This window comes from Lontra canadensis, unplaced genomic scaffold (assembly GCF_010015895.1).
Source record: "Lontra canadensis isolate GAN:19392208 unplaced genomic scaffold, GSC_riverotter_1.0 scaffold30, whole genome shotgun sequence".
NCBI classification, from domain to species: Eukaryota; Metazoa; Chordata; class Mammalia; order Carnivora; family Mustelidae; genus Lontra; species Lontra canadensis.
The window spans coordinates 20,302,016-20,328,739 of record NW_022631024.1 but is presented as its reverse complement, the minus strand read 5'-3'; the positions used below and the strand labels follow the sequence as shown (position 1 = coordinate 20,328,739).

Below are 26,724 nucleotides of genomic sequence, written 5' to 3'. Positions count from 1 at the left end.
GAACCCCCAGCCCTGACGTCCGGGCACCTGAGGGCGAGGCTGGGGTCTGTCCCTGCACGTGGCCATGTTTGCCTTGACCACGACTGCTGGCGGCTGGGCCGAGCCAGATCATCGGTAGAGTCGGGTGTCTAGATGCCACCAAGGACCCCCAAGAAGGCCGCCCTGCCTCCTTGGGGCTCCCTCCTTCACATCCCTCCTCATTGCCAGGTAACCGGAACGGCTCAGGAGCAGCCCTTCGCCCCGCCATATTATGTTAACTATCAGACTTTAAATACCATGCTGTTTATTAAAAAATGTATTGATCAATTGATATAATATCTTGCTGTTTATAAACGTCCTTGGGGAAAATGGTGAGTAGCTTTGGCCATTTTGGGATAAAGCTTTCTTCTAGAAAATTAGTTTTTTTTTAGGTCTAAAAGCAATACATGCACAGGGTTAAAACAAATTCAAATGGCACCCGAAACGAAGAGTAACATCTCTCTTAGGCCTGCCGCAGCTAACCCCTGTTCAGGCAACTGTGTCTCCCTGCACGTGGGTTCTGCACAAAGGGACTCCCACAAACCCCCTTCCTGGGTTAGGAAGTAGAGCTTCCCATAGCACCGGGGGGGGGGGGGGGGCCCACTCTAAGTCCTGGTGGACCCAAAAGAAGTTATCTTCCAAGGATAACCTTAGGCCTGCCTCTGGGCCTTTGCACTTGCTGTTCCTCCTGCTTGGGCTACTCTTTCCCAGAAAGTGACTTCCTGGCCCACTTCTCCAGGTCTCTACTCATGTGTTGCCTCCTTGGGGAGACCCTCCCAGGTCACGTTGGCTCAGAGAGCACCCTCCCATTCGTCTCTGTTCCTTCCTGCTTTTCTGTGTTCTCCACTGCCCAAGTGCCCCAAGGAAGGGAAACTCCATGACAGCTGGAGGTAATTTGGTTCACTGCTCTGCCCCTTCACCTTAGATCAATGCCCAGCACACAGTATGTGCTCAGTAAATGTTTGTGGAATGAATGAACGAGTGTTGGATCCCACACCCAGCTCAGTGCCTGCGCTACATCAAGCGTTCAGGGAGTGCTTGCTGAATGAACGAACGGTCTGCTTCAATAGTTTGGGTAGCCGAAGGGCACATGTTAGAGGTGGAGGTGCACGTGGGGGGTAGGGAGCCCAGCAGCAGAGTGGGGGCTAGAGTTCAGAGGGCTCTCAGCCCCGCATATGTACCCTTGAAGGCAGGTGTCACATGATCTCAAAGCTCATCCTCAGAGTGGCCCCCAAATCTCGCTTCAAGATGCGGTGTGGGGCTGAGATCAGAAGGATTCGGACAGCTGAGCCTGGGCAGCCTGAGGCACCTGAAGGGCCAGAGAAGGAGAGCTGGCCCACCTGGACAGATGGCAGGGGCCGCCAGTGAGGGAGAGGTGAGTAACAAGCTCCTGGACAGCCTGGCAAAGGCAGGCTTGTGGCCCAGGAATCACCTTCCTTGTGCCCTGGGGCTTCATCCAGAGGGTTCAGGTGATCCAGGGTCCAGAGGCCAGCACGGCCCCCCAGTTGTTCCTGCAGTGTGGGGACCAGAGAACCTGGAACAGGCACAGGGACTGTGTAAGGTTGGGGACAGAGGGTCCCACTGTCCACCTCCACGGAGCTCCAAGCTGGCATGGTAAGAATGTAATTACAGCTGGGAATGGCACCTCAAAAACCACAAGGGCCCCACTTGGTCTGGGGGTCTGGGAAGACCCTGGGGGTGACAGCGACACTGAAAGGTGAGGAGCTAGGAAAGTGTTGGGTCAGGCTGGAAGGTGGGGTAGAAGGAGGAAGTGGTCAGAATGCAGGACGGGAAGTACACAGGGACCATGCCTTAGTCCCACCCCACAGCTGGCACTGACTCCAGTGTCTTCGTACCTTCTAGCAGTGCCTAGCCAGGGAAGCCCATCAAGACACCCACAGACCCAGGGCCTCCTCTGCCATGGCTCCTGACGCTCGGAGAAGACCTTCTTTTTTCAGCACGGTGGGCTCAGGCTCACAGGGGCCTGGCCTGGGTGTTGCTGCCCCACTGTCCTGCTGTCTGTAGCAGCAAGGCTTGCTGCTGCTGGCCACTGGCCTCCACACCCCCACGAACCCCCACAGAGCTGTCTCCAGGCCTCCCCATCCCACCTAAGGGGGGGCGTTTCCACTGTGACTTCCAGGATGAGGCTTCCCATGTGTGGGCTACCCACCAAGCCTCCACTGTGGGCCAGACCGATTCTAGGCTGTGGGGTGGCCCTGTCCTACTTCCAGAAAGCATAGGGAGGGACACATGGGGAGAGAAGCACCATCACGAGAAGAAGGCAGACTCATGCTGTGAAGATCAGGACACATCACTTTCAAGGTGTGGGTCAGGTGCCTGAGTGGAGCTTCAAAGGATGCAGAGTGATCAGCCCGGAGCAGAGAGGGAAAGGTGTTCCCGGTGGGACAGCTACCGTGTGCAAGGGCCCAGAGGTGAGGGGCGGCTGCGGAGCCTAAGCATGGTGGACCCGGGCAGGCTGTGCTGGAAGGAGAGTAGGAAGGGGAGACAAACGGCAGGACAAACAGCTTGAAATGCTGGAACTTTGTCCAGTCCTGTCACTAAAGGGGAAGGCAGGGGTGGATCGGGCTCCATGGGGAACCCCAGGCTCCAGCTTTCTAGGTCCTTTCAAAATTCCTTACCACAATGGAGCCCCAACTTTGAGGGCTGTGAAATTAATAAAGGGAAGCCTCGTTTAGAATGGAGTCAGGAAGCCCCGATGGGAGGAGCTCTCATGAACAGAGCACCTGGCCCCGCTGACCTCGAATTCCTGGGCAGGAAAAAATTCAATTTACTACCCTAACAGGAGGAAGTTCTCTTCTTGAAGACACTGCCAGCTAAGCTCCAGCCCCCTCCCAGACTGAAGGACTGGATCCTGGCTGGAAATGAAGCAGGGGCCACTGGGGACACAGGGCTGCCTGGCTGGCCTGAATAGGCCGTGAGATTTGGAGCCGCTGGAGAAAGTGTCCAGCCAGAGGAAGAGGCTGGAGCAGAGGGCTTTGGAAGCGGAGGAAAGCTGGTCGCCAGATGGGGATCTGGGGACACAGTTAAAAGTGGCTTTGTCCTGCAGTAGGCAGGAAAGGCCAAGCTATCCCCAGGGACAAGGCGAGGAGCTAGCAGCAGCCTGGACAGAGAGGCCTCTGTGAGGGGAAGCGCCCAGCTGGCGGGAGCCCACAGACCTCTTGGGACTGTCCCGGTAAATGGGCCCCAGAGTCGGGGTGCCTGGGCCAGGAGACCCCGAGTAGGGGGCGAAGAGTCCCCAGGGAAGCCAGACGGGGAAGGGGACTCCCTGGAGTGTGCTTCCCGTCCTTATCCCCGCGAGGACACTGGGGACAGGTTTTCCGTAGGCCCCGCCCCTCGGAGAGGGCCGTACCGCGGCGAGAGGGCTGCGGATGGCAGGGGGAGCAGAAAGGGGTCCGCTCGGGGCTCCCTCACCGACCCGCGAGGCCGAAGGGAGGCCGAGCTGCGGGACCCCGCTTCCCCCAGCGCCCGCCGGTGCCGGGCCTCCGCGCTCCCCAGCCGCAGCCAGCACGGCGGCGGGAGCGCGCAGGGCGGGGCCCGCGGCGGAAAATCAAACCAGGCTGGCGGCCTCTCAGCCAATCCGAGAGCAGACGGGCCTGCTTCGGCCAATGGCCGCCGCGAATGCTAATGAGCGCTGACGCCACGAGGAGGGTCCATTCAAAAAGTCGCAGCTATTGTCGCGGCGGGCCGCGCGGGGACCGAGCCGGGGCCGCGGGCGCGGGCGCAGGGGGGCCGCAGCCGGCGGTGGCCGCCCACGGCCGGAGCCGCGATGGCCGAGCCGGGCCGCGGACCGCCGGCCGCGCCGGGCACCGAGGGGCTGCCGCGCGCCTTCCTGCAGAGCCTGCGCACCCTGTTCGACATCCTGGACGACCGGCGGCGCGGCTGCGTGCACCTGCGCGAGATCGAGTCCCGCTGGCAGGGCGCCGACGAGCACGAGCTGCCCCGCGGCGTGCTGGAGGGCCTGCGCCGGGTGGCCCCGGCCAGCGGCTACCTGACCTTCGAGCGCTTCGTGGCCGGCCTGCGCACCTCGCTGCTGAGCGCCGACGGCGGCCCGCGGGGCCAGGGGCGCGCCCCGGCCCAGGGGGGCTGCCCGGCGCGGCCCGGGGGTCCGCCGCCGCCGCCGCGCCTGATGTTCGCGCCCGCGGACGAGCCGCGGACGGTCCTGGAGAGGAAGCCCCTACCCCCGGGCTCGCGGCCCCCGCCGGCCGGCCCCGGCGGCGCGGCCCGGAGCCTGGAGAAGCTGTGCGGGCCCGCGGAGGCGGCGCCCGGTCCCGCGGAGCCCGAGCGGCCCCAGGGCGCGGCGCTGGAGCGGAGCCCGAGCGCGGACGCTGGTGAGTGCGGGGCTGCCCGCGGCCCCGCCTGGTAGCGGCCCTCCGCCCCCCCACCCCGCCGCCGACCCCCGCGACCTGCGCCTCAGGCCGGAGCCGGAGAGGTGCTGCCGGTGCCTCTCGCGCCGCGGGGGGCGGGGGCGGGCCGCCGAGTGAGCCCGAGGGCCGTGAACGCCCAGAGAGAAGGGGCCCTCTTGCCTTTCCCGGTGTGCTGCGGGGCCAGGAGGCAGGGAGCCCCTCCTCCGCCACCGTGGGGGAGGCCACCGGGGCCAAGGGGCTGGGGGGTGACCCCAGACTCCCCCAGGAAGTCGCCCTACCCAGCCTGAGCTGAGCACTGGGGATTCCCGCCCCACACCTGGGGACACTAAGGCCCTCAGTCGCGACTCGGATAACAGCCTAGGCCGAGGAGTTTCCCTCTAGTTCAGAGGAGAGAGGGGCCCCCGGACTGAGAGGGCCCCCTTCCGCCTTTCTTGGGTCCTTAGTTTGGCAGCTCTACCAAGAGGGCTGGGCCCACTGCCTCCCCCCACCGAGGCAGGATGGACGGGTCCCAGGAAGACCTGGTGGGGTTGCCAGGAGGAGTGACGTGGTGGGTGGGTCTCCAGCCCAATCTTCAAGGCCTACCGGGCTGACACCAGAGAAAGACCCAAACGCAGCAAACCACTCCCTGCCCCTACCCGAGGGGGTGACCAGCCGGGTCCTTGCCTGGCTTCTGTGCAGTGGGCAGTGACAGGAGATGCTGGATGACCCCTGTGGGCCCCTCTAGTGTCTGCTCTGGGAATAAGCAGCTGCCTTATGGATGGGGTGGGGTCCCCTTCCCACAGGGCATTCTGCCTGCTTGCAGCACCCCCACCACTGCAACTGCCAGCCCTTCCTATGCCTTCACCGCCCTGCCAGCCTCACTGGGCCTCCACCCCAGCCTTGCCCATATTCCCCAGCCCCGTGACTGGTTCCCAGGCTCTGTGGCAAAGCTGTCCCCCAGCCCGTCACAGGGTGGGGGCTCTCCCTGCTCCTCACTGGCCAGCCCCTCTGTCCCCGTGGTCTGGGGAGGCGGGGGCACTCCTGGGTGCATGGCTGGAGCCGTCCCCAAGGCTCCACATACCTGAAAATCAGCGTGGGGTTGGGATTTGGGGACCTCTGACCTGTGGCTCAGCCCTGCTCTGTCCTGGGGCCCTCGGTGGCCCTAGGTCACCTGCTGCGCCTTTCTGAGGATTTGACACAGGGCTGGGCAGGTGACACGTGCTCATCATGGGGCAGCTTGAGGCTCAGGCCAGCCTCTCACTGTCCCCTTTACAGACAGAGGCCCAGACCAGAGGTGTGGCATGTGCGTGGAGTCCAAATTGGCAGCTCCAAGATCCCCCAGCTTCCCAGGAAGGGAGAGACCCCCACCCCGGGGATCCAGGTCCCCCTTCTTTGGCCCTGTTGGAAATCAGTGCACCCAGACCCAGTGGTACAGGCTGCTGGCTCAGGCCCAGATGGGGACAGGGCTGCCTGCACCTGCTGGTCATCCAACAGAACACCCAGGGTGCTGTCATCTGGAAGTTGCTCCCAGACCAAGCCCAGGCGTTCTGTGGCTGTTCCCCCGCCACCCCAGTGCCCCTCCACTGTGTCTTCTCTGCCTGCCATGTAGCACAGGCAGGTTGGGACGTGATCTCTGGGCTTGCTTGTAGCCTGTCCGCCGAGGCTGCCTGGAGGCCTGCCCTGTCACCTGGTGCCAACCCGGTGGACGTGTCCGCTTCTTGCATCACCCCCCACTCCCCCTAGCCAGTGCTGGGGACATAGCCTGTGAGGCTGAGCCCGGTGTAGGGGGACAAGGCCAGGGATCTACTCCTCCCCTCTGGTGTTGTCCCGCACACGCTCCCATCCCCCAGGGAAGCCGGCTGGACCTGCTGGCTCTCACCCCCAAGCTGACTCCGCTGCAGGGGTCCCTAAGCCATAGGAGCTGCTAGGTTATGTCCAAGTGAGGTGTCGGCACGTGTATGCTGGCCAAGGTCATGTTTTACCCTTTCTGGGAAGAGTTAGGTCTGGGCCCTCCCATTTCACCTGCACTGACTCTAGTCACCCTCAAAGGCCCTGGCAGACAAGGAGAGCCAGGAAGCCCGGGGCCCTGCTCTCTCACCCTATTCCCCGCAGCCTTTGAGCCCCTGCAGGGTACACAAGCACTCTGGGCACAGGGGGATGCCCAAACTGGGTGAAGCCCTTGCCCTCTGGGCACTCGTCCTGGGGCACTCTGTGGGCACACACATCTGTGTTGTGTGTACAAACCTGCAGCCTCAAGGGCCACACGGCCCTCCCAGTATGGGGGTGAGGGGAGTTTGTGGGGATTGAGTGGGGAACTGGACCCCACAGAGGCAAGGTGTGTACAGGGCTAGGCGGTGGCCTAGGGATGGGTTGAGATGGGGGACTCTGTGCAGAGGCCCCGAATTGCCCACGAGCATGCCCAGAGGCCTGTCGGCCTGGACACCCAGCTTTGCACTGCTAGGCTTGGGGTGGAGGCATTGGGCCTGACTAGGCAGGCCTGGAAATGAGCCGGGGTCTTGCCTCCCTCCACAGGTGCACTGGCCTGCAGGCCCCGGGAGCTCGGCCTGGGCGATGCCCTTCGGGTCCCCTGTGCCCGAGGGGAGCGTCGGAGGCACACCATCACCAACGGCGTGGACTGTGACCTGGTGGGTGAGGGCTCTGGGGGATTGTCCGTGTTGCCTGGGATTGGACTTGACCCCCATGCTTGGTCTCCTGGACCAGCCCTCCTCCTGGGAGGTAGCCACCAAGCCTGGGTTCCGGCGGGGCTGGCATGGCAGTTGGTTACAAACATGTCTCCCCACGCGGTCTTGAATCCACTGGAGGGACGGCTCAAGGCCAGATGAAGAAGGCCTTCAGGGAGAAGGGGGCCTGGGTGTGCGGCGGCGTGCAGAGCGGGCACGGCCCCTCCCCAGAACGGCCCGGCTCGCCCATCTCCCTGGCCCTGTGCGCGCCGCTCCCTGGGAGAAGGTGCGCGGGGGCCCGAGGGCAGGTGGTGTCCTGTGGGGTGCAGGTGCGGGCAGGTCAGCGCTGGTGGGGCTGGTCTGCCATGCGTGGCCGGGGTTCCTCATGAGCCCGTGGCCTCCCCGCATGTGGCAGCTGAAGCAGATGCAGCAGCTGGAGCAGGAGAAGGAGGTGCTGCTGCAGGGCCTGGAGATGATGGCGCGCGGCCGGGACTGGTACCAGCAGCAGCTCCAGCGTGTGCGGGAGCGCCGGCGCCGCCTGGGCCAGAGCAGGGCCCGTGCTGTGAGTGCTGCCCCAGGGCTGCCCCGTCCCCGTCCTGAGACCTGTCGTGAGCACGGGTGGTGCCAGGACCCCTCCAACACACACACGCTGCGCGTGCCCTGGGGCAGGCGTCCCCCAGCGGTGACACCCGTGGGCTCCCTGTCTGCTCTGAGCGGTCACTCGGGTGGGGGCCAGGAGCAGCCCCTGTGAGGGCCCCCCCGGGGCGCGGTGGCTGATCTGTGGCTGGTCCTGCTCGCTGACTTCCCCTCTCCTGCTTCCCTCCCAGGACGTGGGCACTGAGGGGAGCCCCCTCCCGCTGGGCCAGCTGCTGCCCAAGGTACAGGAGGTGGCCCGGTGCCTGGGGGAGCTGCTGGCTGCGGCCCGCGCCGGCCGGGTGAGTGTCCCCTGTGCCGCCCGGCGCCCGTGCCCAGCGTGTTGCCACCCCTCCCCCTTGCCCTGGAGGCTGTGCCCGGGAATGCCCGGCCCGCTTGACCTGCCTGACCGTGCCCTCCGGCAGGCTCCACCCTCATTGTCCTTGGGGCCCCCGTGGCCGGCCCCCGACTCACCTTCAGCCCCGGGCCGGCAGCAGCAGACCGAGCTCATGCTCAAGGAGCAGAACCGGCTCCTCACCCAGGTGAGTGTGGGGAGGGCGGAGGGTGGGACCGGAGGCCTGCGGGACCCTGACCGACCTCCTGCCTGCCCAGGAGGTGACGGACAAGAGTGAGCGGATCACGCAGCTGGAGCAGGAGAAATCTGCGCTCATCAGGCAGCTGTTCGAGGCGCGCGCGCTCAGCCAGCAGGACGCTGGGCCCTTGGACTCCACCTTCCTCTAGCTGCCGGTGGGCCGCGACCCGCTCTCGGCCTGCCATGGTGGTTAGCACGTGCAGGCCCCTCTGAGTCCCGCTGGGCTGAAGACCGCCTGACTGGCCTGGACCCAGTTTCCGTCCCCTCTCACCGTCTGGGCTCCCCTGCAGCCCCCGGTGGAGCCAGGGGGTGGGCCGTGCGTGAGAGCTCTCCGCGGCCCCAGACACGGGCTCACTCCTGGCCCGGGGCTGAACCGGGCTGGGGCTGCCTTGTGCTGACAGCCTGAAGCTGCAGCGGTCGCCGTCAGTGGACCACGGGGGACGCCTCCTCGTGTGTGCTGGATCTCAGGCAGCTCTGGGCGGGCCCCCTGCCGTGGTCACAGCTGGCCGGGCCTCTCTGACCTGGGGTGTCCAGTGGAAGGTGCTGGTCCCACTAGGCTGCACTTCTGGTCACAGCCAGCAGAGGGTGCCCCGTGCACAACGTCTGGAACGGCCCAGCCACGGCCAAGGCCAGCGCTGGTCTCCTGCGAGGTGTTCTGCCCGGGGCCCAGCAGGAGATTGGGCCCAGGAGCCCAAGGGCATCTTCCCTCCCTGAGGGGCCGGAGCAGATGGAAGGGGTGTGTGGTCCTGGGCGAGCTCCGGGGGTGAGCTCTCAGAGTTCACATCTGGGCCGAGGCCCGCCTGCCTGCTCCCTCTCACAGACCCCAGGCGTTCAAACAACTTGGGTTAGTGCTCACAAGCCCGCAGAGCAGCCCGTGACCCATTCTCCGGGCCTTGGGCCCACCAGGCACCCTGGCCAGGGTGGGATATGGTCAGTGGGGCGGCTGTGGTGCGCCCCTCCCCCAGGGAGGTCTGTCCCCACAAGAGATGTCAGCATGGGCCTCCCAGGTGAGCCCCCCAGGTTCCCCGCCAGGGCCTACCTCACATGACTCAAGGTTCCCCGGTGTAGGGACCTCCCTGTTCCCACCCCTAGCTTGGCATCAGACTTGGAAACCCAGAGGGCTCAGGAAGAGACGAGGCAGGGTCCTTGTCAGGGACAACTCCCCAGCCCTACACCAGGCCCCCCAGAGGGGAGCCTCCACCCCAGAAGGGGCCTTGTGACCTGGGCCACCATCCCCACAGGAACTCACCTCCCACACTGAGGACAGGACATCACCGTTGGGTTGTGCAGTGGGGGGCCCCAGGCATGGGGTGAGTATGGAGAGACCCCATAAACCCAGGGAGTTTAGGCACGTGGACTCCCACGGCCGAGGAAGGTCCTGGCTGCGGAGGAGGGGTCCCAGGTGCAGAGCGGCTGTCGGCCCCCTGCCAGCTCCAGCTCTGGGCTTCCCACACCGTGCTCAGGGCTTACAGAGGGTGGGGGGATTGTCCAGCATGCAAGCTGCCCTCCTTGGAGGGTGGGGTGGGCTCCTCTGGGGCCCCAAGGACCCCCGGGCCTAGACCCATGCAGGCTCTGTGGGAGGGGAGCCAAGAAGGGAATGGGGTCCTGCAAGGTGAGACAGGGCCCCCAGCACCCTTTGGGACATTCAGGGCAAGGGCCAGTCCCGGAGAAATCCTCCCAGCTGGCCATCCGAGACCCACCCACCAGGAGCTCTTGGACCTGCTCTTCCCCTTCCGTCCCAAGACCAGTCCCTCCACACCAGCCCAGACCCTGAGCCCACCCTCACGCTAGGAATCCGTTCACAGGTTCTCCAAATGCAACCAGTGACATTTCCAAACCTGAGCACTATCCCCGCCCCCTGCTCTTAACCCTCCCGTGACCCTGTCACTCAGGACAGCCCCCAAGCTCAGCCTCCACCGTCCTGCCCAGGCCCGGCCAGTAGCCGGCCCCCAGCCGGGCAGCCAGCCTCCCACCTGTGGTCTTTGCAAACGTCGTTCCGTCTCCTAGAACACCCCCTCTCCACCTCACCCTGCTCACGCCGACCCAACCCTCCACGACAGAACCCAGCAATGGGAGGGGGCTGTAACAGTGAAGGAGGCCGCCTCTGGGGGGCATCCGCCCCGCCTGGGGCTTCTGCGTTCCCTCTGCCGTCCTCACGCCGCCCACCCCACCGGTCTTTCACTGGGAGAACCTCCACGGAGAGGGCCCCTCGGGCGGCCAGTGGACCCCTCCACCCTTGTCCTCGGTGCTCCGTCTGCGGTCCTCTCTGCTGGCGGTCTGAAGCCAGGCGCCTGTGGGCCCGGACACCGCAAGGGAAGAAATCCAAGTGGCCCCAGGCTGGCAGGTCCCAGACAGCTGGCGGAAGCACTGGTGACATCTGGGGCTAAGTCGGGGTGGGGGGTGCTGTCTTGCTGTGATGCTGACGCCATCTCTGGGTTCCACCCGCACCCACACCCTCAGTCGTGACAACTAAAATGTCTCAAGGTGTTGCCAAATGTCCCAAGGGGGGCAGTGGTAGAAACGGTGTCCCTGATTGGGAATCGCTGTCCCGGGGGTTTCATGTAGGTCAAGTCCAAGGAAAACAAGCATTTAAGTTAAGAAGCTTGTCCACAGACACCAGGAGTGCACCCACCACAAGAGCCAGCAGAAAGAACAGATTCCATAAATATTTCAGATATTGGAATTATCAGAGAATATGCAATAACTTTTATATGTTGAAAGAAATAAAAGAGATTCTTGAAATATAAATAAGGAATCGCCTTCATAGTTTGTTATTCTGTGAAAGTATGAGCTTTGAGTCGATAAAGATGAACAATAAAGCAGGAAAAAGCAAACAGCCCGTAGAAGTAACATTGACATGGAAATTAAAAACTCAGGTGGACTAAGGCTCCGATGGAAATTTTCAGCTGGAGACTCCATGAGCCAGGATCGCTTAGGAAGTGAAGAATGGGGCCCAGAGGGTCAAGGGCACTCACCTGCCTGCATTTCCCAGAAGAGGACAAGGAAGAAGGGGCGCTGCGGGACGGAAAGTGGCTTTGGGTTTTCCAGAACTGTCTAAAAACCCCAGTCCTCTGATCCAGAAATCCCAACAAATGCTGGCCAGGCTGGGGAGGAAGAAATGCACCTTTTCTCTCACAAGATCATGAAAGAATCTGGGGACGAAAGCAGTTGCCTACCGGGAGCTCGTCGGAGGCCAGTGGGAGAGGAAGGCGGCGGCCACGACCCAGAGGAACGCTTTCAAGAATGAAGCCTCCATAAAGGAAAACATTTCCTCCTCCCACACCCCAAAATGAGGGCTTGCCACCCACGGGAATTCACGAAAGGAAATTCTGGAGGAATTCAGGAAAAAGGCCGAAGTCAAGAAGGAGCCCTAAATAAGGAGGAGTCCGCTACCGCCGCGGGATGACCTAACTTGAGGCTCAGTGCTGTAAAGCAATGGCTGTTTCCTCGTGGGTGCAGAGCTCGGGAGCGGTCACCCTGGGTGGTCCAGCCTGGCGAGTCCTGGGGCCGCAGGCAAAGTGTCTGTGGGGGCCACCGTCAGGAAGGGCCGGCTTCCAACAAGGCGCGCTCACAGCACTGTTGGCCGAGCACCTGGGTTCCTCATGTCCACGTCCTCACAGCACTGTGTCCGCTTCCCCTGGCACAGATGACCCAGGAGCAGCCCCTGGGAGAGAGCCACCCGCCTGGGAGGACCTGGGCTCAGGGGTCCCTGAGTCACAAGGTCACCTCTGTCTCACCTCTGATGGTCAGAAGCCATCCTCAATCCAGTCCCTCCTCGAGCGGCGTAGGAGGGGAATCGGGCGCCCCCTTTTTAGGGAAGGAGAATCGGGCGATCTGTGGACATATTTTAAAGCTGACCCAAGCGCATCACTCGGCGCACGCAGACAGGAACCGCAGGCGCCACAGCAGTGACAGCGGCCATGGGGCTGGTGGGGGCCCAGGAGAGAACTGTGGTCACGTGGCAGTGGCGCACGGGGCGGGAAGACAAGCTGAGGCATCCTTGGGGCTCTAATTGTTCTTAAGGAAAAAGATACTCACTTTAGATTTCATTAAGGATGTGCATTAAAGTCACTGGGAGAGTCGGGTAGAATGGTGGCCTCCGGCGCATGCCTTCCTGGGAAGGGAGGGGGCAGGGGGCAGTCTTCAGAGAAAAACACAGTCCGGTGATGGAGGTCCCCTCACTGTGTGGTAATCACAACATCTGTGAGTGGGCGCAACTCGATTTTTTAAATTTACATTTAATTAACGCAGTGCGCTAACGGTTTCAGAGGCAGAGATCACTTTCTTCAGCTCCACAGGTGTGATGGGACCATCGTGTGCTCTCCCGGTGCCCAGCCCCGTTACCCCAGCCCCTGCCCCACCTCCCCTCCAGCAACCCTCAGTTTGTTCCCCCCCTTTTTTATTTTTTAATTTATTTTTATTTATTTATTTGACAGAGAGATCACAAGTAGGCAGAGAGGCAGACGCCGGGGGGGGGGGAGCAGGCTCCCCGCTGAGCAGGGAGCCCAGTGTCCGTGGGGCTCGACCCCAGGACCCTGAGACCATGACCCAAGCCAAAGGCAGATGCTTAACCCTGACTGAGCCCCCCAGGTGCCCCAGTTTTGTTTCCTATGATTTAGACTCTCTTATGGTTTGTTTGCCTCTCTGATTTCATCGTTTATTTTTCCCTCCCTTCCCCTATGACCCTGTTTTGTTTAACTTCCACATATGAGTGAAATCCTATGATAAAAAAATTGTCTTTTTCTGACTGACTTATATCACTCAGCATAATACCCTCTAGTTCCATTCACGTCATCGTAAATGGCAAGATTTCATTTTTTGATGGCTGTATAGTATTCCATTGTGTATATATACCACATCTTCTTCTTCTTCTTTTTTTAAGATTTTATTTATTTGTTTGACAGACGGAGCTCACAAGTAAGCAGAGAGGCAGGCGGGGGGGGCGGGCGGGAAGCAGGCTCCCCACTGAGCAGAGAGCCCGATGTGGGACTTGATCCCAGGACCCTGAGACCATGACCTGAGCTGAAGGCAGAGGCTTAACCCACTGAGCCACCCAGGCACCCTGTGCATTGATTTTTTAAAAAGATTTTATGTATTTAATTGAGAGAGGGAGAGTGAAAGTGAGAGAGAGAGCACGAGACGGGGGAGGGTCAGAGGGAGAAGCAGACTCCCCGCTGAGCAGGGAGCAAGATGCAGGACTCGATCCCAGGACCCCAGGATCATGACAGCAGTTGAAGGCAGTTGCTTAATGAGTGAGCCCCCCAGATGCCCCTGTGCATTGATTTTATATCCTCCACTTTGCTGAAATCCTATATGAGTTACAGCAACTTGGGGATAGAGTTTTTGGGTTTTCCACAGAGTATCCTGTCATCTGCAAAGAGTGAGATCAACTCTAGTTTAATTGTCAGATTGGAGTTTTAGAAATTCAGGTAGCTGTTTTGATGCCTAAATATGGCATCGAAAACAAAAACAGGAAAAGCTGAAACAGTTGTATTAATATAAAACTAAAAGGAGCCTGGGTGGCTCAGTGGGTTAAGCCTCTGCCTTCAGCTCAGGTCATGGTCTCAGGGTCCTGGAATCGAGCCCCGCATCGGGCTCTGCTAGGCAGGAAGCCTGCTGCCCCCTTTCTCTCTGCCTACTTGTGATCTCTGTCAAAAAAAAAAAAAAAAAAAAAAAGCAAACCTAAAGAGATTATACAGCAAAAGACATTACTAGTGATGAAGAGAGGAAGTCCCTAATAATAAAAAGTCTACATCACCCGGGAGGACGACAACCCTAACCCTGTAATCACCCCCATAAGAGCCTCAAAATACGTGAGCCACAGCAGATGCAGACATGCCACTGAGGAGGACACACAGATGACGCATTCCTGAAAAGCTGTCCCATGGGATCAGCCCTTGGGAAAATGGGACACGTGAACTACTGAACCCCAAACAGAGTCCCCGAAGTAAAAACCCATTGACAGGTGGAGAGACGGAACTGCTTGGACATTGTTGGGGGAATGTCAAAAGATACAGCCACCCTGGAAAAGAGTTTGGTAGTTCCTGTTAAAACTAAAGTGAAGTTACCCTTTGCGATGGTTAGTTAATTTTGTGTGTCACCCTGGCTGGGGTATGGGGCCCAGGCGCTCGACCGAAGCCCTATTGGGTGTCGCTGTGAAGGGACGCGTCAGTAGGACTCCCATTCCCATCACGAGACTTGGAGGGAGGCAGATCACCCTCCAGAATGTGGTGGGCCCCACGCAATCAGTGTAAGGTCTCAGGAGACAAGGGTAACACCCCCAAAGAGGAAGGAATTCTAAGCACAGATGCCGTTTGGACTCAAGCCTGCAACAGGACCCCTGCCCCACCCCACCGAGTCTCCAAGCTGTTGACCTGCCCTGGGGACGGCAGACTTGCCGGCTCCCACCAGAGCATGAGTCCGCTCCCCCAGATCCGTGTCTCGCTCGCCAGAGACGCAGGGAGCCCGTCTGGAGCGCTCTAACACACAGCACGAGCCAGCACTTGCGTTGGCGGGCACTGGTCCGGGGAATGAACCCGTTCGTGCCGGAACACGTACAGATAGAGCAGCCGTGCCAGCGCTCCCGACGTGCCAGGACGACAGAGACTGGCAACCCACCATCACAGTCGGAAACGGTAGCAAGACGCCGGGCCGAGTGTTCTTCAGGCAAGTTCTGCCAATTAGTCAAGGAAGAGGAAATCCAAAAGCTGCGGACACTTCTCTGGAGGAAACGTTTGTGCTGCTGGTCTGACTTTGAAATCCCGGCCAGAGAGCTGCTTCGCAGGAAAGGGGAATGCGGCGTGGGCCACCCCAGCAACGCCGAGAGCTGCCTCCTCGGTTACTCCGCCGGGCAAGCCACAGGCACGTCCCGCCGAGAGGAGAGGGACGCTGCTTTAGGAGGGGGAGGAGGGCGTGCGAGGGGATCCCAAAGCCGGTGCGTTGGAGCAAAGCAGGTGTTCCGGGCGATGGCCGCCGGAGAGCTGCCGGGGCCGCTTTCTCGAGGAGAGGCAGTGCGCGGCCCGCCCCGTGGGCCCCCGCTGAGATTCCCGTGGGCTCCCGTGGGCTCTGCAGGCTCCGTGACCGCGCTTCCTCCGGGGGTCCCCCTTCTGGCATCGGGTCGCTGCTCTGGCGGGGTTTCTCTTCACGAACGGTCCCACCACAACTGGAGTGTAGACCCAAAGTCATGGGTCTTGTGATCCCGACACGGGCTCTAAAAATTTCTGTGGAAGAGCCCGGAGCGCCAGGAACAGAAGCGGGCAGCGGGGACGGGGCTGTGCTCCTAGATGGGAAGACACAGCTGCACTGCCGGGCTGGGGGCAGGTGCCGGTGCTGGTGCCGGAGCTGGAGGAGGACCCGTGCCCTCGGCCAGGGCACACGGCTCGGTGGCCAGCGCTCCCCACACACCAGGCCCAAGAGGCCAACCCGTGGGCCCCAGGGCTGGGACAGCTGGTTCTCTGCGCCGGAGGATGCGGACTGGAGCCCTTCCCTGGCATCCCACACACAAACCACCCCCAGGTGGGCCAAAGGCTGGCCTTGAGCAAACAGGAAAAGCTGGAGAGCGTGACTTAGAGCATCCCACGGCCCGCGGCCCGCGGCACCCACAAGACCACAGGGAGGAAAACGACCCATTCGGACGAATTCAGACCTTCTGGGACCTCGCAGCTGGAGGATGGCCGTGCGGCACATACAGAAAGACAAACAACCTCTAGAAACTGGGCTAAGAATTTAGCAGACGCTTGGCAGAAGACAGGACGGACGCGCCACACCGTCTCTTCAGGAGCGGGAAAACGCCGTGAAGATCTCGGACCTCATCTTCCCGGCATCCCAGAAACCTCCAGGCGGCGCGGTCCCCAGCGTGCGTGGGGATGCAGAGAAACGGACCCGGGACCGGACGGCACCCTTGTTCTGAAGACAAGAGAGGAGCTGCTCAGAGCTGAACATGGACATGCGGTCCCCGGCTGCTCCCAGGACGTCCTCCGACCCTCACCTGCCGGCGCCACCACCCGCGGCCGCAGACTTAGCAGACACAGGCTGAAGTCACGGGGAGCGTGTGGTGTGGCGGCTTCAGTACAGTCACTGCGGACACTGCGGCCGCCGGAATGAGCCATCGCCACGGGTGAGTCCCGGGAGTCGTGGGACAAAAGCCCATTACAGAACCCAACGTCCCGCACACAGTCGGGTCCCAAGACCAGGAAAAGCAACACGACACGTCACTTAGAAATGCACAGACAGGTGGGGACCTAGAGAGAAGACAGGAGCAGACACAAAATCCAGGGCAGCGGCCGCTCTGGCTGGGACCCCCCGGCGGCGACAGCCGGGTGCCTGCGCCTGTTCCCTTCCACAGGGCTCGTGCGCCCCGCCGCTCTCCAGTGAGTCTGCTGTCCCTGGCGGGGCAGCACAGGCTTTTCCCCTCCCGGGGAGCCCTTGACAAGTCTGTGCTCCTCGGGACCGGCGGTGGGTGGGCCTCCCCGTGCCCCTGTCAGTAGTCACGGCTCGTGCATACAGCCTCTGGTCGCAGGAGGGCTCAGCGAGTGTTTGCTGAAGGCTGAACGAGCCCACGACGGAAGGCAACGGGCAGTCGTGGACAGGAGCCAAGGGAAGTCTCGCTACAGTGCACTCTGGACGCCAGAAGGGGACGCTGAAGGGGCAGCGAGGCGTCCACGGCGGGGAGAACCGTCAGCCCCACGCCCCACCGGGGAAAGATATGCACTGACTCCCCCACAAGAAACCGACCCCCGGTTCTCACCACCCGGAGCGCTTGCTTCTCTCCGGTGGTCTTAGGTTCAGAGCAACCCCTCCCACTCCTTCCTTCCCCATAAAATAGCGTTCCTTCCTCTCTTCGTGGGACGGGCCTGCCTTTGGCTGCAGCTTGCAAAGGCGGAATTGCAATTCTTGGCTGTTCCCAAATAAACCCATTTTTGCTAGAAAATAGGCTGATTTTTCAGGTTCACGGACCGAGGGGCCTTTAGCAGCAAAGATGCTTCTGCCACAGATGCCAAGACTGAGGCAGGCAGAGCCGAGATGTCAGCCAGCCTCCGCGAAGGTCCCCGGCCTGGGAGGTCTGGCTCCTCTGAGGACCCTCTCCCCGCTCCTCTGCAACCGCATGCCTCTGCCGGGACCCAGGCGCGTGTGGCACATCTGGAGCTCTCCCCCCACCCCCAGTTCCCAGAGGCCCCTCCCACGCAGAATCCCCCTTCCTGGCCCCCCGCCCTCCTTCCACTCTGGAAGGAAGGGCGTCTCTGCACCAAGGAAGCATGTGGCCCGCCAGGGTTGTCTCAGAGAGAATGCGCTCCCAGGCTTCGTCCTGGCTGTTCCCGCTCCCGGCCTGCCCTCTCTTCTGGGACTAGTCTGGGCCCTCTGCCATGAGCCCTGTGGCGTCCAGGCCTCCACTACCCTGGCCCCATCCTCTCATGGTTGGTGGGTCTCATGGCCAGTGGGACCAACCAGAACACCAGGGAGCCTTGCTCGGGCTTCGGCTTTGTGGGATGAGGTGTGGGGGCTGGGGACCAGCGTTTGGGGGACAGGCCTGCGGGCTGCCCTTGCTTGCCCCGGTCTCCCTGTGGGCCGCCTTTGTTTTTTTCTTTTCAATCTAATCTGCAGGCCTCTCCCCCTTCTGTGCCTTCCCCGCAGAAGAAAGGCCTAGAAGGGGGAGGGGTGCTGGCAGGAACAGGGCCTGGAGCCCTGTGCAGGCCACACCCGGAGTCTCCACTGGAGCCCAGCCAGATGGGGCTGTGAGGAGGCTGAGCCATCTCCGGGACTCCCACCCCGTCTGTTGTTGGGGTGCAGAGCTGAAAGAAAGGCTGTTCACTAGGCCTGTGACACCAGACCCTCAGTCTGGCAGCAACCCAGCCCAACTGTCCCAGCCGGCTCCAGCCGAGAGAGGCTGCCTAGACCCTGCCTCTGTCAAAGGCCACCCTCTGGCCCCCCCAACCGCCCCACCCTCCAGAGTGGTCTTGCCACATGGCTCCCTGCTGTTTCATGGCTGGAATTCCTATTTTGCCCAGGGCGCGACGTGGGGGTGGCCCCCGGCCAGGAAAAGGGGTGATGCCTGGCCAGGCTGGCACACAGGGTGTGTGGGGAGTAGAAGCCTAGAGGCTAGACATTTCACTAAGGGCAGAGCTGAGGTCCGGGGCTGGCTGATCACTTGCCCCCCTAAAACCCCCCTTCCCCCCGCCAGCCGGGGACCTGTGAGTGGACGACCAGATCCAGATCTCCCTTATCTCCTCATCCTGCATGCAGAGGGCCCTCCTCCTGCTCCCCTCCCCTCCTGCCTCCCCAGCCCAGGCTTCTGGGCACCCTCCTCCCTAGGTATAGGGGGCATTAGGGATGGGCCAGACCCTGAGCCAGGAGGTAGGGTCTGGTTTTTCCTCTCTCATCTTGGTGTGTCTGTGACCATCTTGCCCCTTTGTCTATCTGTGCCCTCACCTATCACCTTGGGTGAGGCAGGGCTGGCTTCATGCTGTTTGGCTGCTCAGCTTTGAGCCCGCTCCCCCCATCTCCCACCAGGGCACCTTGAAGGGCCTGCAGCGCTGTGGTCCGCGTGTTGTCTACAGGGCCCGACGGTCGCACAATTCCGGCTACCTGCCACGCAGCTCCGGGCTGAGTCAGCACCACCGACCCAGGCCCTTCTCTGCTCTGAGGGTCGGGCAGGGACCCTGTTGGGGACCCATGTACTTCCTGTTGCGGGGGCGGGGGGTGTGCTCCTTTCAGGACTGGGCCAGGGAAGAGCTGGCCCCTCCAGCTGCCTGACCCCCTGAACAAGGCCGCCTGGGAAGCAGCCCAGCCCACCTTCGGTGCCAGGCCTTCGGCCTCGAGCCCACAGACTCCCCGCAGAGAGGGCTGGGAGCGCTCTCGGTCCCGCGCGGGTGGGGGCGGGGGACTCCGCGGGGGCCCACAGGCAGACCCTGGTAGCCAGCCCTAGGGCCGGGGGAACCCGCGGAGGGGACGAGTCTCTGGGACCCGGCGGCCGGGAGGGAGGAAGGTGGGCGCAGGGACGCGCTGAGCGGGTGATTCAGCCGCAACTTCTCCCACCTGCGCCGGCGGGCCGGGGCGGGCGGGGGGCGGGCCCCTGGGCCCGTGGGCGTGGCCAGCCGCCGCCCCAGCCCGTTCGCGCCCCGCCCCGGGCGCCTACCCGCCGGGCCCCGGCCCCGCGCTCCCCGCCGCCCCTCGCACGACGCCTCATCCGCCCGCGCGTCCGCCCATGGCCGGGAAGGTGCTGTCGCTGCTGCCGCCGCTTCTGCTGGCCGCGGCGGGGCTGGCCGGGCTCCTGCTGCTGTGCGTCCCCAGCCGCGACGTCCGGGAGCCGCCCGCCCTCAAGGTGCGCGCGCGGGCAGCCGGCGCCGTCTGCGGACGAGCGGACCCCGCGGGGGGCTCGGAGCCGAGCCCGGCCGGCTGCGCCCTCGTGGCAGCCCGGGACAACCCCCCACCGCCCACCCGCGCTCGCGGCCTGGCGGGGCGGAGTCCCGGAAACTCCCCTGCTCGCCGCGACCTCCGGGAGCCTGTCGCGGGCGCAGCCCAGGAGCTGTCCCTCCGCTCCGCCAGATGCGGGCCCTGGACGCCGCAGGCTGCGGCGGGACCCCTGGCCCCTAGCCCCCTGTGGCCCCCGGGGACGCATCTGGTCCAGGTTCAGCCACAGGTGCTGGGGCCTAAGGACCCCTCCTCACCTACCCAGAGGCCCTGACAGTGCGGGGCAGCCCTTGGATGCCTAGCGGGGGAGGCTGGGCTGGTCCTAAAGGAGTTGGGGTGGACTAGGCCAGATCTGCCTCCAGTCTCCAGGAGCCTCTTCGACTCCCTTGACCCTTTCTTTACTGGACTTGTGCAAACGGGGACTGGTGTGGGCAAGTGGGTGCTCCAAGCCCTGGGGGGGCCCAGGATGGGAGCCCGCAGGAGGGGGTGCTCTGGAGCCAAGGGCAAAGACGAGGTGGGGCTGGGGTGGTCTGATCAGGGTTAGCGTGCTCATGCTGCTCTTCCCAGGCTGGGGAAGAGGACAGCAGTGGCCCCTTTCTGGACTCAAGACGGCATGTTCTCCAGCGGGGTTCTCACTGGAGGAATCCTGGCCCTTGGGGTTGCAAGGAAGGCCCATGCAGGCCCTCTCAGCTGGGCAGGACCCAGCTGTCGCGAGGGCTGGCTTTGAGGCTCAGGGAGGGGTGTCTTCAGGCATGCTTCCAGATCCTGAGGTTGGGCTGAGGTCAGAGAGGCGGGGACAGAGGAGAGGAAGAGAGAGTGGAGGGAGTTCCTGCAGCCGGCTTTCTCTTTTGGAACCTGGGGACCTCATGTCCCCAGGGTAGGGTTCCAGGGGTGGTCCCAGGATTCCTCTGACACTGACAGAGCTCCTGAGCTTCCCTCGCCAGGAAGCTTCCTGCAGTCAGAAGAGGAGATGCTCCAGGCTGCCCACCCCTGCCTGCCCCATTCCCTCCCGAGCCAAGCTGTGTCTCTGTGGCTGTCCCTGCTGCCCTAGCCCCAGCACCTCATTCTGGAGGTTCCAGCCCTGCCATGGGGTGGGTTCAGGTAGAGAGTTGGGGGGCCAAAGGGCGTGGCCTCAGGCCCCACCCCCAGCTGACCCCACCCTCACCCCCACTCCCAGTATGGCATCGTCCTGGACGCTGGCTCTTCCCACACATCCATGTTCATCTACAAGTGGCCCGCGGATAAGGAGAATGACACAGGCATCGTGGGCCAGCACAGCTCCTGTGACGTGCATGGTAAGGTCCCCTGAGCCCTAGGCACCCTTAGTCTGGACACCCACTCATTCTAGGGCCTCAGGGGCCCTCTCTGGACTTAGCCTCCAGAATCTCGATGCCTCCTTTGCTTGATGCAGCTGGGGCCTGCTCCAGGAAGGAGCTGCAGAAGCCTCCCAGAGAGAAAGGCTAGGGGCAGTTCAGAGGAGAAAGTAAGCCCCAGGCGGTGGTTGGGAGGTTGGGCCTTATGTGGCCCAAGACCGGCACACCCAAGCAGGCCCCCAAGGAGGGCAGGCCGGACTGACAATGCCTCGTGCTTTATCCTGGCACCTGTGTGCACACCCATGGGCAGGCGGCAGCCTGGGAGACTGGGTGGCCCCCAGGAAGGTGGGCCCCTTTGTCTCTGAGAGCTGGAGCTGGGAAGGTGTGTCTAAGCCGCCACCTGGTTTAGGAGCCCAAGGTCCCCAATCCTGCCAGCCCATGGCTCACTTAGGGGCTGCCCTTCAGGCTTGGGCCCATTTCCCTGTCTCCCTCTAGGAGGGGGGATCTCCAGCTACGCGGACAACCCTTCTAGGGCAGGCCGGAGTCTCGTTGAATGCTTGGACCAGGCACTTCAGCAGGTGCCCAAGGAGAGACACAGGGACACGCCCCTCTACCTGGGAGCCACAGCAGGCATGCGTCTGCTCAAGTGAGTGTGCCCGGCCCTGACCTTCCCCATCTCCACGAGAGGCTTAGCACAGGGTAGGGCCCTGCACACCACCCTGGTGCACACCCTCTGCGGTGGCCCTGGGCAGACACAGTGCCCGCAGCAGCAGGATCTCAGCTACCCACGGAGGCTGTCCCTCAGAGTCCTCCCTGTGTTACAGCATGACCAGTCCAGAGGCCTCGGCCAATGTGCTCGCGGCTGTGACCCAGACGCTGACCCAGTATCCCTTTGATTTCCGTGGTGCCCACATCCTCTCGGGCCAGGACGAGGGGGTGTTTGGTTGGGTGACCGCCAACTACCTGCTGGAGAACTTCATCAAGGTGGGCCTGATGGCCAGCCCAGTGAGTCAGGGGGCGTGGGGCCCACCTGCTGGCTGACCCCAATCTCCGCTCCCCACAGTATGGCTGGGTGGGCCAGTGGTTCCGGCCGAGGAAGGGAACGCTGGGGGCCATGGACCTGGGGGGCGCCTCCACTCAGATCACCTTCGAGACAGCCAGCCCCGTGGAGGATCCAGCCAACGAGGTCCAGCTCTGGCTCTACGGCCAGCCATACCGCATCTACACACACAGCTTCCTCTGCTATGGCCGGGACCAGGTTCTCTTGAGGCTGCTGGCCAGTGCACTGCAGGTGCCCCATGACCCCCACCCACCTGCATCATTGTGCCCTCCTGGAAGGAGGGGGTGAGAAGAGATGGGAGCCAGGGGTCCAGAGCAGAGCCTGGACCGAGGGGCTTGCTCTAGGGAGCAGAAGCCAAAGCTGGGATTTCCCCAGCTGGCTGGACAGATGCAGAGGCATCTCCCAGGCGCAAATGCCAAGCGGTGAGGGTGGGTCTGGACGTTGCCCGGCTGGGGAGGAAGGAGGGTCAGGGCTGGGTCTCCAAAGGCCTGGAGTGCCCGGCTGGGTTCGGGGGGCGAGCTGTCCAGCAGACATGGGGAGTCACGGGGTGCGCCTGAGCACAGAAGCGATGTTGCCCAAGTGGGATTTATGGGAGACTCACCAGGCAGGTCCTAGGGGGAGGCTCTGCGAAGACCCTGGGCTGAGGGCAGCAGGCAGAGCCTGGTGAAGGGGTGATGCCTGCCACAACTTGCATTTCCCCCAGACCCACGGCTTCCACCCCTGCTGGCCGAGGGGCTACTCCGCCCAAGTGCTGCCTCGGGACGTGTACGCGTCCCCATGCGTGGCGGCCCAGAAGCCCCAGGCCTTCAACAGCAGCGCCAGGGTCAGCCTGTCTGGGGCCAGCGACCCTGCCCTCTGCCGCAGCCTCGTCGCGGGACTCTTCAATTTCTCCTTCTGCCGCTTCTCCCGATGTTCCTTCAACGGCATCTTCCAGCCCCCTGTGGCTGGGAAATTCATCGTGAGTACAGGGGAGGGGTGTGGGGGCTGGTGCCCTGTAGCATGTGGGGCCTGTTCTTGGGTGACTGTACCCCCCCTTGCAGGCCTTCTCCGCCTTCTTCTACACCATGGACTTCCTGAGGACAGTGATGGGGCTCTCTGTGGCCACCGTGCAGCAGCTGGAGGCCGCGGTGGTCACGGTGTGCAACCAGACGTGGAGCGAGGTGAACCTCCTTCCCGCTCCTCCAGGGCTAGGCGAGAGGGCCCAGCCAGCCAGCAGCAGCCTCCCTGACCCAGATCTGGAGGACAGAGGGGAGGCCCTGCAGTGGCAGGGCCCAGGGAGTGAAATGGGTTGGGGACTGGCTGTAGCAGGCAGGACCGCCAGAGCTCAGGGGTAAGGGAGCCAGGCTCTGAAGACGACTTCCAGGTTTCTGGCTTCTGCCGCTGGTCAGACACGTGCCGAGTGAAGGAAGTGGTGTTTTCATAGGTGGAGCATGGGGTGCCAAACCCCGGGAGAAACAGCGTCTTGGGGCTCTGGAGGTGACAGAGGCCCCATCCAGTCTTCTCAGTGTCTAGCCTCAGGCACACCTGGGGGGTGGGGAAGTGGGGGGAGCAAAAGCCTCGCCCAAGGTCCATGCTGAAGGCCTGCTGCTTCTCCTGGGCCCCTGACCTCGCACTAAAGTTGCTGCCAGCCTGCTGCTCCCGGGGTGGCCGTCCCTGCTATCCCCTCGAAGTCCCCCTCCAAAGCAGGGGGAGCCCACCGCCGTCCAAAAGTCATACTGTTGGTCCTGGACGGAACCGTCCTGCTTGGGGGTGGAGGCCCCTATGGCCGCTGAGGCGTCTCTGGCCCCTCCTTGCCCATGGGTGTGTGCTGGGGTCGGCAGGTACGGCACGCCGCCGCCGGCCACCACTCCTCGTGGGCCAAGACCTCCAGCTGGTTGCTGGCCCAACAGTATCCCCCGTGCGTCCCAGCTGCAGGCTCGAGCCCCGGGACAGCGAGCCCACCTGCCTCACTACTGCGCCGGGGCCATGTTCGTGCAGCAGCTGCTGAGCCACGGCTACGGCTTCCATGAGCGCGCCTTCGGAGGGGTGACCTTCCAGAAGAAGGTGGGAGCCGGTGGTCCCGGGGCGCGGAGGGGCGGCCCCCACCCTGGACCCCGTGGAGGCTGAAGCCATGCCCCTTGCCCGCAGGCCGGGGACGCCGCAGTGGGCTGGGCGCTCGGCTACATGCTGAATCTGACCAACCTGATCCCCGCCGAGCCGCCGGTGCTGCGCAAGGGCACAGACTTCGGGGCCTGGGTCGTCCTGGTCCTGCTCTCAGCTGCCCTGCTTCTGGCCGCGACCATCCTGCTGCTGTGCCGGGCGCGCGCGGCCAAGGCGTCCAGCGCCATCTAGGGTCGGGCTGGGGGCGGCCGCCCTCCGGGACCCCGGCCCTCCCCCACACCCCATCCTACCCCCAGCGCTGCCCAGACCCAGACAGGGGACGCTGGCGCGCTCGCCCACAGGGAACGGGGTCCAGACCCTGTCTGTCCGCTCCGGCACCCTCCAGCCTGCAGGGTCCCCTGGGCCTCCTCTTCCTGGGGGTGGGGGATTCAGACACCCCGCAGCCCTCAGCCGGTGACCCCGGGGCTGGGTGTGCAGGGAGTGGAGTTAGGGCGCTCAGAGCACCACCCCCTCCAAAGTCTGACTCTGTATGAGAGGGAGGGTCAGAGCCCACGGGCTGGGAACGCAGCACCTACTTGTGAAAATTTTGTAATAAAAACTTCTTTCCAGAGTCCTGGAGAGGACGTCCATAGGGTGGGGCCTCCTTGCCGCTGCCCGCCCTCTTCCGCACAGCTGTGCTGGCCAGGAAGACCCGCTGCTAATCCCAAGGGTGGCCCCAGGCTCTTCCTGCTTTCTTCCTTCGTGGTGCAGGCACAGAGCCGTGGAAACCCTGCTCCCGGCTCCACAGCTGCACGCGGAGCAGCCAGGGGCCACCCGCCAAGAGAAAGTCCCCGAGTCCCTTGGGTCTCATCCAGCCAGCAAGGCTCCCGTAGCTCCTCCAGGTCTGCGAGGACGGGCCCTGGCCTGGGACTGGCTTGGGGTGAGGGTGGGGAGGTGGAGGCGGTGGAAGGGGGTGGGACTGGCCGCTCTGTGCTGGAAGGGGTGGGGGGTGGGCCCTCCACCAGAAGTGGTGCTGGGGTGAGTTGAGATGAGGGCCAGGAGGAAGGCAGGGCCCCATCGCTCAGACGGCAGCACGTTGTGGGGAGGCTGGCTGCAAAGCCCAGGTGCCGTGGCGCTGGGACACACCTCCCCTCCTGCCTGGTGCCCTCTTCCGCATCCAGGGGAGGCACCAGCCCTCCTACCCCCCCACCCCCGCGGCTCCTGCAGCCTCCTCCTGTGAGCACTGGTTTATCCTGGGTGGGGAGGCTAGCTTTGGGCTGCTCTCCTGCCCCCCACCCTTTCCAGAAACTGAGCACAGACACTGCTTCTGTCTGGTCAGTGGCCTGGGGGGAGAACGGCGGTGCTCGTCTTCGCACGCCCGTGGTTCGGCAGGGTTTCGGGGTGTTGAGCGTTCAGAACCTGGAGGCAGCCGGTCCTCTCTTTGGAGTTCTGAGGCACAAACGGCTGAGGGGAAACATCGGGTGGCGGGGCTCACCCCTGTCCTCTCAGTGCAGTGAGTCAGAGGGTGGTTTCCCAGGTGGGATGGGTGGGTGTCCTCTCTGGGGGCAGCAGGTGCCATGCGAGCTGCTCTTTGTTGCAAGGCCTCAGGGAGCTGAAGGCTGTCGTCACCTAGGGACCGTGGACAGCTCCCAGCTGTCCCTCATCAGCCGCTCCAGGTCCCTCTTGCCCCCTGGTGGCCTCACTGAGACCAGCCGCCCCATTCCAAGCACAGCGGTCACCAGCACCGGCCCCGCTCTGGGCGTGTGTTTGCTTTTATCACGCGTCTCCGAGGGCCCAGGTGCCTCTTCGGACGCACCTTTCTCTCTGCGTGCGCCTGGCGTCCCGCTGTTCCCGGGGCTCGGGTCTGCAGGCCCCAGGCAGGTCCCCGTGCTCCAGCCGGGTGGAGGTTGGGGGTTGGGTGGGAATTGGCGACAGAGAGAGGACCCGCGGGAAATGTATCCTGGGGAAGCCCACCCCAGGCCCACCGGGTATGCAGAGGACAGAGGAGGTCCCCGGCCGCGGAGGCCGCAGAAGCCGAGGAGCCCCGAGGGCTGGAGGGAGGAGGTGGAATCCGAACCCGAGGAAGGGGGCGGGGGCGCAGCCCGGAGGCGCTGTCCCGCCCCCACAGGCGGAGCGCGCAGGCGCACTCCCCGCGAGCCTCCCGCCGCCGCCCCTCGATCCCGGATCCTTTGCCGCAGCGTCAGCGCCGCCGCCGCCTCCTTTCCGCCTCCGCCCCCTCGTCCGCGGCCGCCGCCGCCCGCGCCTCCCCGACGCGGCGCCCGCAGCCCGCGCCGAGCCCCGGGCCGCGCGGTGCCATGCAGCCCCGGCGGCGGCGCTGAAGGATGGCGACACCCGTCCCTCCGCCCTCGCCGCGACACCTGCGGCTGCTGCGGCTGCTGCTCTCCGGCCTCGTCCTCGGCGCGGCCCTGCGCGGTGCCTCGGCCGGCCGCCCGGGTGAGCGAGCGCGGCCGCCGCAGGCCGCGGGGCGCCCCGGGGCCCCGGACCGCCGCGCCGCGCCGCGCCGTCGCCCGCACCGACGCCGCCCCGGCCGCAGGCCCCGCCTCGCCCGGGATGGGGT

At 63.6% G+C, this 26,724-nt stretch overlaps 3 protein-coding genes across 5 annotated transcripts in view; all 3 read left to right on the top strand.

Annotated features, from left to right (window-relative positions):
- Positions 1 to 3,783: 3,783 nt before the first annotated feature.
- On the top strand, positions 3,784 to 8,437 carry SAPCD2 (suppressor APC domain containing 2). The gene is made up of 6 exons (XM_032866395.1): positions 3,784 to 4,367; positions 6,915 to 7,027; positions 7,479 to 7,625; positions 7,891 to 7,998; positions 8,122 to 8,238; positions 8,309 to 8,437. The coding sequence occupies exons 1-6, from the start codon at positions 3,806 to 3,808 to the stop codon at positions 8,435 to 8,437; spliced, it is 1,176 nt and encodes a 391-aa protein (XP_032722286.1). The 5' UTR covers positions 3,784 to 3,805.
- Positions 8,438 to 19,431: 10,994 nt separating this feature from the next.
- ENTPD2 (ectonucleoside triphosphate diphosphohydrolase 2) lies at positions 19,432 to 24,435 on the top strand. Of its 2 annotated transcripts, none has more exons than XM_032866288.1 (9): positions 19,432 to 19,605; positions 20,872 to 20,989; positions 21,503 to 21,653; positions 21,832 to 21,991; positions 22,071 to 22,298; positions 22,771 to 23,025; positions 23,108 to 23,227; positions 23,982 to 24,110; positions 24,195 to 24,435. In XM_032866288.1, the coding sequence occupies exons 1-9, from the start codon at positions 19,489 to 19,491 to the stop codon at positions 24,396 to 24,398; spliced, it is 1,482 nt and encodes a 493-aa protein (XP_032722179.1). In that variant the 5' UTR covers positions 19,432 to 19,488; the 3' UTR covers positions 24,399 to 24,435. The 2 variants fall into 2 exon arrangements, with proteins under 2 accessions (XP_032722179.1, XP_032722178.1); XM_032866287.1 differs by having other exon boundaries at positions 23,976 to 24,110.
- A 1,939-nt stretch (positions 24,436 to 26,374) lies between these two features.
- NPDC1 (neural proliferation, differentiation and control 1) overlaps positions 26,375 to 26,724 on the top strand; it is a 5,869-nt gene continuing 5,519 nt past the window's right edge. The window contains exon 1 of one of the 2 annotated variants that reach the window (XM_032866291.1): positions 26,375 to 26,600. In XM_032866291.1, coding sequence (XP_032722182.1) covers positions 26,489 to 26,600 — 112 coding nt within the window. In that variant the 5' untranslated portion in view covers positions 26,375 to 26,488. The remainder of the gene's footprint in view (positions 26,601 to 26,724) is intronic. The other variant, XM_032866292.1, reaches the window with a different exon arrangement.